This window comes from Bos indicus, chromosome 21, assembly GCF_029378745.1.
Source record: "Bos indicus isolate NIAB-ARS_2022 breed Sahiwal x Tharparkar chromosome 21, NIAB-ARS_B.indTharparkar_mat_pri_1.0, whole genome shotgun sequence".
Lineage (NCBI taxonomy): Eukaryota > Metazoa > Chordata > Mammalia > Artiodactyla > Bovidae > Bos > Bos indicus.
Window position 1 is genome coordinate 29,106,686 of NC_091780.1, and position 12,079 is coordinate 29,118,764.

The 12,079-nt window shown below is 43.6% G+C and overlaps 1 protein-coding gene across 8 annotated transcripts in view; it reads left to right on the plus strand.

Annotated features, from left to right (window-relative positions):
- TARS3 (threonyl-tRNA synthetase 3) overlaps window positions 1-11,446 on the plus strand; it is a 44,181-nt gene extending 32,735 nt beyond the window's left edge. For 2 of the 8 annotated variants that reach the window (XM_070775281.1, XM_019983214.2), the window contains 6 exons: window positions 831-908; window positions 988-1,088; window positions 6,554-6,658; window positions 8,803-8,875; window positions 9,492-9,606; window positions 10,937-11,446. In XM_070775281.1, the coding sequence (XP_070631382.1) occupies window positions 831-908; window positions 988-1,088; window positions 6,554-6,658; window positions 8,803-8,875; window positions 9,492-9,606; window positions 10,937-11,085 (621 nt within the window). In that variant the 3' untranslated portion in view covers window positions 11,086-11,446. Of the gene's footprint in view, window positions 1-830; window positions 909-987; window positions 1,089-6,553; window positions 6,659-7,025; window positions 7,205-8,802; window positions 8,876-9,491; window positions 9,607-10,936 lie in introns of those variants that run through there. The other 6 variants (XM_070775286.1, XM_070775288.1, XM_070775285.1 and 3 more) reach the window with 5 other exon arrangements.
- The last annotated feature ends 633 nt before the right edge of the window (window positions 11,447-12,079 follow it).

Consider the following 12,079-nt stretch of genomic DNA (forward strand, 5'->3'; position numbering starts at 1 on the left):
CTGGCGTCACCCCCTCGGGGCCCTCCACCCCCAGGGTCAGGGCAATCCACCCCCACAGTTACCCCCTAGGGGCGCTCCACTCCCGGCATCACCATTCGGGTCCCAGTGCTTGGGGGCAGTGACAGGAGTCTGGCTGCTGCTCTGACGGAAGCCTGGCTGCCGCCCAGAGAAGCTGCCTTCATGGGGCAGGAGTGTGCGGAAGACCCAGCGTGCCCTGAGCCTGCTGCCGTGTGCGCGCCCGGCCCCGCCAGCAGCACGGCTGTCTCCACTGCCTGCTTGTCGGAAGGGTAGCGTGCAGCTCAGTCTGCAGACCATGGAGGGCCTCCCTCTTCCACGCCCCATGGGCCACCAGGGGTGCTGCCCACCAGCCGCAGGCACAGAGATGGGGGAGAGCAAAAGAGGGTGCACAACCTGCCCCCACCTCAGGTCTTACACCTGCACACAGAGTGCATGAGGGGCAGGGCAGAGCCTGCTTGCCCTTCACCATGCAGGGTCCCTCCTGAGGGGCTGGGAGTGTGAGGTCGGGGGGCTGCAGGGCCAGATAAGCCCAAGTTCACCCCCACCTCTCACTGGGATTCACTGGACATGTCAGTGAGTGATCCTTTCTCCTCCAGTTAAAGTGTCTGTTTCCTGAGAGCAGGCACCATCTTAGTCATCTTCCTGTGTCCTCACCCAGAGTTTACTGACTGTGAGAGGCTCAGTAAGAACAAGTGGAACTAACATGGAATGTAGTGAAGATTGACACTGACTTACTATTTTGAGCTATAGGACGAAAAGAAAATGTACAATGAAGTGGAAGTTATTAATGTTCTCTTCTTATTAAAAAATAGCAACTACAGAATAGCTTGATGGAATTTGGGAAACCATGGAAGATAAACCCTGGAGAAGGAGCATTTTATGGTCCTAAAGTAAGTAGGCAATATGCCTCAAAAAGAGTAAAATTGGAAAGTAAAAACTGTGTTTAAGCAAACGTCTTTGAATTTACAGATTGATTTAGAAATCAAGGATGCTCTTGGCAGATACCATCAATGTGCTACAATCCAGCTGGACTTTCAACTGCCTATAAGATTTAACCTTACATATGTGAGGTAAGTGACTGTGATGAATAAGTCAGGACTGATGTCTTAAATACTGTCACTCACACCTTAGCAACGTAAGAACAAGCATCAGTGAATGTCTGTCTGTGTACAGTGCACTCAGTATTTGTTCAGCTGCTGCTTATCTTGCTGGAGGTCAGCCTTAGTTTCCTCAAGCCCTGGTCAGTGGGATGGTGAAGATTAGAAACAGGTACAGAAACACACCCCAGACGGTGACATCTCCCTGAGGTGGAGGAGGGGGCTTTGTACAGGCTGATCCTGGATCTGTGTCTCCAGGACAAGGTGGTTGCCCAGGAGAGCAGACAGAAAAGGCTGTTTCATCACTGCAAACAAGCAACTTTAAAATTTTTTTCTCAATATAAAGTCAACTTTGTGTATATGTGTGTGTGTGTGTCTCTGTGTATCTGTGTGTATGTGTATAGTTGTATAAGTTTTATCATTGTGTGGAGCAATGCCCACCACCCCGATTGTGATCCATCAGATCAGCACACTCCTGTTCCTCTGTGGTCACACCATCCCCTCCAGCCCCCAGCAGCCACTGGCCTGCTCTTTTTCACTTACCAGAAGGTCACACACATGGGGTCATGCTGTATGTCACCTTTGAGGGCGGCATTTCCTGTCAAGGGTGTGCGTGGCAGCAAGGTGATTTGTCACCAGTGATGTTAACCTCCATTGCTCAGGTAAAATAGAATTTGCCAAGTCTCTCCACTGCAAAGTTACTCTTACTCCCTTTCCCTAATCTGTTCAGAATTGTGACTTTCCTGGTGATGCATATGCTGAGTGGTTTTGGACTGCATCCCATATATTGTTAATATTATACTATGAGATGGCGGTTTTGTTTCTTTTTTCTATAGCAATTTTTTAATTGATTTATTTTGGCTGTTCTGGGTCTTCATTGCCGTGCCAGCTTTCCTGTAGTTGCAGCAAGCGAAGGCTACTCTCCGTCATGGTGCATGTGCTTCTCATTGTGATGGCCTCTCTTGTTGTGGAACACAGGCTCTAGGGTGTGTGGGCTTCAGTAGTTGCAGCTCCCCAGGCTCTAGAGCACAGGCTCAGTAGTTGTGGTTCATGGGCTTAGTTGCTCCGCGGCATGTGGGATCTTCCCAAACCAGGAATCAAACCCGTGTCTCCTGCCTTAGCAGGCAGATTCTTCACCACTGAGCCGCCAGGGAAGCCCTGGGTTTTGTTTCAGTCCTAAGCAGATTATTGATTTTTTAGCAGTTACTGTGCCTGGGCAGGTTCAGGCTGTAATTTCCAGCCTGCCTTCTGTGGCTGTGGTGTCAGCTTAGTTCGCCAGGCCTATGTACTATGTACTCAGCCCTCTGTATCCATATCCAACGCCCGCAGGGGCCCGTGGTACCCATCGCTGCATAGGAAGGACTCGAGCATTCCTGGATCTCAGCATCAGTGGGGCCTCCTGTCCTGTGTGCTCCACCCCAGGTCCAGGTCCCACAGCTCGGTTCTCGAGGTTTCTGTGTGCTGTTGGGTCAGGTCCCTATACACGCGGTGAGTGGTGAGGCCGGGCAGCTCTCCCATGCCCCCTGCTGTCTGATTTTCCTGAAATCCTTTCTGCAGTCCATGGCCAGAAGGCTGGGCTTTAGCTTCCCTGCCCCTCATGCTCTTCCCAGACTCTCTATCACAGAGATCTATCACCATGCATTAGGGGGCCAGAGTGAGTGCAGGGACTCACCCCGTGCACCTGGGCTCAAGGCTGTCTGGTCAAACAGAAGGGTCCCTGCCTCAGAGCTTTAGGTGCCTGTTTATTCTCTGTGTACCATGGGAATACTGGGGGCTGGAGGAAGAGAGCAGGAAAAATAAGCAGAAGGAAACCCCAGGACCCCCCACTCCACTCTTTCTGAGACTTGGTGGTTTTTTTTTGGCTCCTGGCCAGAAAGCAAGGATTTCTCCCAAAGCCTTTCCTGTCTGCACCTGGTATGTATTCTTGGTTGTGGACTGTCTTTATGTCCAGGCCTTACAAAAGGGAAGACAAAATTACAAGAACCTAAGTGCTGGTTTGGTGGCACTTGAGAGTTGGGTCTTCTTGGGCATAACTCAGTTCTCCCAGCCCTTTCGTTCTCTCCTGGGTCCATGTCTGTGTCCAATGAGAGTGCTGGGTGTGGCGTGCTTACTTCATTCCACCTGGAGCCAGCTTGTTTTCAAAGACATTCCCCTGACTTGAATTAGACAAAATCACAACATCCTTCCTTTAAATGCTCCTCTTCTCACCATGTCCAATTTTAGATGCAGTGTTGATTAGACAATGTGTTGAGATCTCTTTCATTCAAAAGTTACTAAGGCAAGAAAGGAAAAATTATTGGCATATTTTAAATCTAATAATTTTTATTAGACTATTTTCCTGATAAGATTCTTATAATAAATGAACAACCACCAGTTCCCCAGAGCGTATGATATTATGGGTTGATCTCAGTTTGTGTTCAACCAACAGTAATTTCATTTTGGATTCCCTGTGTTGTGTTTTAATTAATAGTTATAGAACTACACTCAGAGTTAAGTCCTGGGAGAAAGTAAAGAGCTGAAGGAATGCTTGCAGTGTTCATATGGAGTTACACCAGGACATGAGAAGAGTAAAAATTATCTGAGTGTAAAGGGGAAAGCACAGAAACTTCAAGAATAAATTTGGACATTTGGAAAAGATTGTGTCTGGAGTTTATATTTTCAAAACCATCTTTCCCCAATAACCTACTATTAATAAAATTAGGAGTAGGGAGTTTTATTTATGGTGAAATGGCCCAACTAGTTTAACAAAAGTTGAATACTACTGGCCATCTAAAGGGGATGTGGAGAAGAAGCAGATCAGGCAAGCCAGCATCCATCCATCCATCCACCCATCTATCCATCCATCCGTCCATCATCCTAGGTGTGTGGATGACAGGGACTGGAGAGCGTAAGTGGAAGCAGTGGTCTGTAGACCAGGTAAGAGATGACAGTTATAACAAGGTGGCTGTATTAGTAGAAATGAGAAAAGTAGAGGTATACAGGATTTATTTTGGAGGCCAAACCCGTGTGATCTGTTGTGGCTTAAATATGAGGAGAGAAGAATGGAGGAGCAGTGAGGTCATTATCTTGATCAAGTTTTCTACCCAAGAAAGCAAGGTTTAACATGAAAAGGCATATTGCCAACCATTACCTTCAATAGTGCTGAAAGGCACTGGGTAAAATGTAATTCATTCCAGTGAGAGGAAAGGAAATAAATTTTCCTATTACTGTAAAAAAAAATTTATTTAGAAAACAATGATAACATATTGACTTATTTGAGAATAAGGCAAATAGCCTGTTTGTACTTTTACTCACAGTTGTGCTGGGATATGTAGACACATTGAAAAAAGAGACAAATCATCACTATATATAGATGCTAAGATGTCAAGAAATCCAACAGGATCAGATGGAGGGAAAATTAAAACTGATAATAGAGTTAAGTAGGGTACCTAGCAATAAGGTCAATGCAAACATCAGTTTGCTTTCATATACATATTAAAAACAACCCATTGGGAAATGCAATGGAAAACAAGTTTCAGAAACAACAACAACAAAAACCAAGCAAATGTCTAGGAATACATATAACTATAAATATATAATATATATATGAAGTATATACTGTAAAACTTAATTAAAGGCCAAAAAGTTACTTAAATGAAGATTCATACACATTATTGGAATGGGAAGAATAATATTGTGAAGATACTGATTCTCTTCAAGGGTGTCTTTGAATCTAACGTAATTTCAGCTGAATCCACTGGGATTATTTGGGGGAACTTGACATTGATTTTAATGTTTACCTGAAAGTGTGCCTATGTAAGCATAGTTTAGGTCATTATTTGCCCTTCTTAAGGCTAGACCCAGTTTTAGTTCTTTTAAAATAAATGACAGGACAGCAATTTCTGGTACCCAGAGGCCTGTGAAAGGATTGTGTGGCTTCTCTTTCATTCCCTCCACAAAACAACATTATACGACATCCAGAAATATCCACACTGGTTCCAGGTTGTGGAGTGAATCATTTCTTCACGTATCTGAGCAGGACTGACCTGGGCCCCCCACCCCACCCGGAAGTCCTCTTAGCTCTGAAAGAGGACATGGCCTGCAGTCAGTCTGCCATGACCCGCAGCAGAGGTGACTGGCAGGGATGAGATCCAGACTCATCTGAAGTGAGTTCAGTGAATGACTCTCTGTTTTTGTTTGCTTGTGCGTACATGAGTTTTAGTAGTAACTATCTGGTATAACCCTATAGATAAAAATTCCTCCTAAGAACTTTGTAAGCATTGCAAAGACATTTATCTTCCTGGGAAGAGTGTACACAGATCTTGGAGTGAGTTACTACATTATAGTTAACAGTCATAATTTGCTTTTTACATCTTTTTTGAAAGAGGGGAGAGAATCCTCCAATGTAAGGAGCATGTCATGAAGGTTTCAGGTCTGTAAAGGGAATTAGACCAGGAACATTTTGAAATGTAATGTGGGGGCATAGCATTTACAGGGTGGCACGGCAGTGTTCACAGTGGGTGGTGTCAGGAGTGGGCAGGTTTGGACCATACAAGGTGGATTGTGAGCTGATGTTTGCTGATCCTGGGAAAGGGTTATATGTGAGTTCATTATACAATGCTCTGTAGTTTTGTATATGTTCTCAATATTCTCTAGTAACTAATGACTGCTGCTGCTGCTAAGTCGCTTCAGTTGTGTCCGACTCTGTGCGACCCCATAGACGGCAGCCCACCAGACTCCCCTGTCCCTGGGATTCTCCAGGCAAGAATACTGGAGTGGGTTGCCATTTCCTTCTCCAATGCATGAAAGTGAAAAGTGAAAGTGAAGTTGCTCAGTTGTTCCCAACTCTTAGCGACCCCATGGACTGGAGCCTACCAGGCTCCTCTGTCCATGGGATTTTCCAGGCAAGAGTACTGGAGTGGGGTGCCATTGCCTTCTCCAAGGTTGGTAAATTTTTTGCCAGCCACAGTGGTCATACCATTAACCCAAATTAATAGAATACCAATGTATTCTAACAGAATACAGAAACATTTTATTTTTTCAATGTCTTTGGTAATTGTTCAATAAATTACTGGTGGAGTAAGCCATAGTTCAAAATAACATGAATTTTAAAATGTAATTTGTTAGAGTGCCTCTTGGTATGGGGTAAACTGGTAACTTAGATTAAAGCTGGTGTTTAAAATAATCAGTAGACTTGTGATAGAAATAGTGATCTAATATTACCTTGCTTTTTCCTAGATGATATATTTAATTTCCCTTTGGTTTATTAAAGATACTATAATTTGAAAGAAAAAAACCCTTTATTTCTAATTAATGCATGGCACATTTATGTTTAAAGATAGTTCATGAGGAATCTTGTTTTACCTAGTTTGGAAAAATAACTTTTAAATATAAGGTAAGAAGATAAAGTTATTCCTGAGTCTGAAGAGAACATTACATGTGCAATTTTAATTTTTCAGTAAGGATGGGGACGATAAGAAGAACCCTGTGATCATTCACCAAGCCATTTTGGGGTCAGTGGAAAGAATGATAGCCATTCTCTCTGAAAACTATGGGGGAAAATGGTGAGTGATGTGGGAAAGCTACATGTTTCTTGTTCTTTAAAGTCATGTCTAAAGATAAAATTAATATGAAAAAAAATGATGGCTCCTACCTTATAATTAGCAAGTGTCCAAACAGCAAATAAAAAATTCTTGTGGCATCTGCCAGACCAGGAAACAAAACAAAGAAAACAAAGGCAGAATGGCATAACCCTGTCATTTACTTTTTTGGGAACTTGGTGAAATGAGAAAGTAGCCTTTTCACGTGTATGTCTAACCTTCAAAGATCTGTCTCTGGAATGCATGTGGGCCACACTCCAGGGCACGCCCCCACCCCCATCCCCACCCCACCCCCAGCTGGCTGTCATGCTCTCCTTTCTTCCACTCACAGCCCTGTGACCACTGACTTGAGAGGAGATACGTGGACCTGGGTCACATGTGGCCCCAAAGTCAGAGGCCGTCTGCAGTGGCAGCCCCACCTGGGGATGGAGGGGCAGGTGAACTCCCTGAGGGCAGCTTTGAGTGGTTCATCTGGTCACCTTCTGTGCCCCCAGGGAAGAATGGCTAGAGGTATGAGTTACACTGATGTGTGGGCTCTAGTTATTGCTTTGGCCGCAAGGTCAGACTTAGAGATAATTAGGCTAGAAAATGTAGATTTGATCACTCAAAACGGTCCACAAGGATGGTGTTGCCTGAGTCTGTGTCTGTCTCCGAGATTTTATTTGTGATCGTAAAGAAACATACTGAGGTGTCACAGGGTGTCCAGGCCATTACAGGTACAGGTATAGATATGAAGGTGTGTGCCTCCTAAGTGTGAGTTAACTTGTTTGTATTTCTCTTCAGTTGATTCCGCTGTAAGTAGTTAGCACAGTGAGAGATGGTGGGTCTTTCACAGGAGCAGTAGGGCTAGGGGATCTGGAGATGGGGTGGTGCACTTCCCCATGGAGCTGCCGTGCACACCCTCCACAGTTTACGCTGCAAGCTTTTGGACACCTGCTGAGTACTGGCAGAAGACCCTGAGATGTGTGTAGAGTGCGGCTTTCTGGGGCTGGTGGCTGGGTCTAGGGAGAGGGCAGAGCTCAGAAGGAAGCATTTACTGTATTTCTCTGTTTCATCATGTATATAATTAGATTTGTCACATGTATTATTTTGGTTTGTAATTTAAGAATAAGTATATAAAAACGTGCATTCACAGAATGCCATCCACAATAATCTCCATGCATTTCCCTACACCTTCAAACGAAATCCATGTGATGAAGAAAAAAGCAGCCATTTCCCACATCAAACATTGCTTATCCCCACCTTTCCATCTCGAAAAACATTTTCATTCTGAAAATAACTGTAGAATCATATAAACAGAGGTCTAGCACACTTGTTATCAGTTTCCCCAGTGGTGACATCCTGTAGAACTACATACAGCATGACCAGGAAGTGACTCTGATACACTTACCAGCCTCGTTCAGATCTCACAATTGTGCACACAAGTGAATTTGTGTACCCGCTGGTCAGGGTATAGCACAGGTCCGTTACTTTCAAGGATCCCACACACCTCCTGCTCTACTCTGTCCCTATCCCCAGAAGCCACTAATCTGATCTCCACCTTCATAATTCTGTCATTTCCAGAGTCATACAGGCGTGGAATCTCAGTGCACAGCCGTCGAGACTGGTTTTTCCACTCCTTGGATGGAATTGCCTTGGGATCCGTCCGAGGTGTCTCTAGCCCTAGTCCTCGGCCCCCTCTCACTTCTGTCAGTGTGTTTGTATGCGGTGACAGTTGAGCGCTCACTCGCTGAAGGGCACTGGGGCATTTGGTGCTCTGATACGGAACACTGCTATAAATTTTAGCGTGCAGGGCTAAACACATTCATGCAAACACGTTTCCACTTCCCTGGGGTGGATGCTCAGGAGAGCAGTTGCTGGGTCAGATGGCCAGTGATGTTTAGCTCTTTCACCTGGCTGCCAGCCTGTCTTCCCCACCCCTTCCAATCAGAAGGCCCCGTCTCCCCTTTTGTCTCCTTGACTGCTTTTCCATATAGTTTGCTTGACTTACACCCCTCTCTTCTGAACCTTCTCTCATGTGAAGTCTTATTTAAAAAAAATCTTCGGTTAGTTTTTAATCATGTACTAAATGGTCATTTTGAAACATACATATTACTTACATCTTTCAGGCCTTTCTGGCTGTCTCCTCGTCAGGTGATGGTCATCCCTGTGGGGCCAACTTGTGAAAAATACGCACTTCAGGTAACATCAGAGATGTTTAAAGTACATAATCTTGGCATGTGGCCAGTGAATGTCATTGACTTGGAATGTTATTCATGCCTTTAAACATTGCGTAACTAATACATTTATTTACCATCCCATGTTTTCAGTAACACCTGAGTCAAGTCTGTGTAGTTGTATAAGAGCTACTTTATATCTTGTTTTTGAGAAATTGGTGTTTTAAAACATCTCATAGTTATTCTTTTCCTTGCGGCTCTGTTAGGGAAGAATACTTGTATTATCTGTTGCTGTGTAACTTGGCACCTTAGAGCAAAGAAACAGGCATGTATTATCTCACAGTTTCTGTGGGGCAGGATCTGAGCCATCATGGTTGGTGGGCTCTGGCCCAGGTGCGTGGTGAGGCCACAGCCCTTGGGACCTCAAAGGTCCCAGCTAGGGGAGTGGTCTCAGCCCTTTAAGCTCATCTCAGAACTTATGCACCATCACTCCCTCTCCACTGTGGTCAAATGGACCAACCTGGAACCACACCAGGGTATGAATACTGGGCAGAGGGGATGCTGGGCTTATCTTGGAGGCTGCCTACCACACTACCCTACCCTATACAGAGTACTAATGAAAGTGTCTCATTGTCTTGTAGATATCCAGTGACTTCTTTGAGGAAGGATTCATGGCTGATGTTGACTTAGATCGTGGTTGTACACTAAATAACAAAATACAAAATGCACAGCTGGCTCAGTATAATTTTATTTTTGGTAATCTAAATTTATATATATTTTCCCAAATGCTTTTTTCCGCTTAAATTCCAAAAAAAAAAAAACCTCACCAAAAAAGAAAGAATATGGTATAACTGCTTGATTATGACAAATAACTGTTGAATACTTAAACACAAAGAAAAGCCTGTGGTGTTCCTGGCTAGATACTCTGTAATTTTCTGGAAGAAGACTTAGGAAATTTCATGTGCATCCTGTGGTGTAGTATTACTAGAAATAATTAATATCTCAAACCAACAGTGGAAAAACTATGTAAATGATCTTATCAGTAGAATTATACTCCTCATGTTTCAGCCATGTGACAGGCCTAAAGTAATATCCTTTGCTTTTCTGGTTTATTAGAACTCGTTAGGATTCAAGTAATGAGTAGGGAAAGTTCCAAATTTAAGAAGATAAAAAGAAAAGAATTAAGTGAAAAAATAAAATGTCCCTGAAGAACAGGAGCAATTAGATGTCGAATCTAAAATTTTGACTGTAAGAGTAATTTAAAACCAAGGGAGATGGATATTGACATGCCTGTGGGCACAATGTGGTTATCTCCTTTTAAGTTGAAAGTTTCTGTAGAAGGCAAAATAAATATGCAGGGGGCGGTCCTGTGGGCAGTTTGTCATCAAAAGTGTTTATAATGTGTATTGGTGATGGTTCAGTCAGACTTCTTGTGGTGACAGAGACTTCACATTAGCTTAGACATGATGAAATGTATTGGGAGTCAGTGTCTCACGCTATGGAAGGTAGAATTCGATAACCGAACCATTAGAGAAGTAACTGGGACAGGAGGGAACTCCACCCTGACCAGGACCATTTCTTCCCATTTCTGTTCCCTTTTGGTCTGGTTCTTTATGCTTCCTTGACCTACTTTATTCCCCTCTCCTTGATGGCCAGTGTCTTCCTTCCAGGTGGCAAGACACATGGCTGCAGAATTCTGCATCATCTCACAGTATGGGTTGCGAGAACAGACCTTTTACTTATATTCTAGAACATTCTGTCAGCTGGTTGACCTGTGTCTGGTGCCCACCCTAATTCATCAAGTGTGCCAGGTGGAGTTGGGAAGTTTGTAGGAGCTCTCTGCTCCTATTGGTACCCCACAAACACCACAGGTGTTCTCCAAAATAGACAACAGACCAATGGGATTAGAAGTCATTCCTTGTCTCCAGAAACTTACTCTCAGTGGATGACTCAATGGACATTAGATTGATATTTGGTGATTAGTGCTAAGAAGGAAACTCAATGCAACACAGGCCATGTGACTGCTGACTTAATATTTAGTAAAGTATTGATTTAAAATAGATTTATTTCCCTTTGTTTTCTACAGTGGTTGGAGAAAAGGAAGAGACAAATAATGCTGTAAATGTTCAAACAAGAGACAACAAAATTTATGGGGAGATCTCAGTAACTTCCACCATTGATAAATTGAAGAATCTCAAGCAGTCACGTACCCTGAATGCTGAGGAAGAATTCTGAAGTCCTTTCCCTGTGCTGAGTCTGTATAAGCTCATTTTGACCCCTGAGCTTGCATTTTCCCTAATTACTATTAGTACTTCTAAGAACTTGGGACCCACTGTCAGCTCTGCTGCTGGGCACAGTGAGAAGCGAGACAGGAACTGAGTGGTCGATACCCACAAAATCTGATTCACTCATGTGTCTACAGACAAAGGACAAGAGCAGGAAGTTTTCAATTTCCTAAATGTCTTGAGAAACTTAAATGGGAAAATATTCATCAAAAGAGGGAAACACTAGGCAATGAACAATATGAGATGTTACTGTTAAGACCTGTGATTTTCAAAAGATAAATCTCAAATAAAAGTCTGCAAAGCTTTTTGAATGGGGGAAAATCTTATTTAATAACATTATGTCTCAGGTATTTTTTTAACTAAAGTTTTACTAAAGTTCACACTGAAACTTTATTTTCAAAATCAGAATCAATTTGTTTCAGCTAACCTACAATCACAACAGAAGCTAGTACTGCTGCTGCTGCTGCTAAGTCGCTTCAGTCGTGTCCGACTCTGTGCGACCCCATAGACGGCAGCCCACCAGGCTCCCCCGTCACTGGGATTCTCCAGGCAAGAACACTGGAGTGGGTTGCCATTTCCTTCTCCAATGCATGAAAGTGAAGTGGCTCAGTTGTGTCCGACTCCTAGCGACTCCATGGACTACAGCCTACCAGCTCCTCCGTCCATGGGATTTTCCAGGCAAGAGTACTGGAGTGGGGTGCCATTGCCTTCTCTGAAGCTAGTACTAAATACTGGATTACTAAAAAAGGATTCTAAAGTCAAAGAAATTCAGTGTTGTGTAATCTTTTGTAGTTTCCACTGTAGGATGAGTTGCTATTTTAATGCTTCTAAGTGACAACTGAACCTTTCTTATCTTTAGGAAAAAAAATTCAAAATGTATTACATAGTACCTATGGCTTCCCTCTATGGGGTCGCACAGAGTCGGACACGACTGATGCGACTTA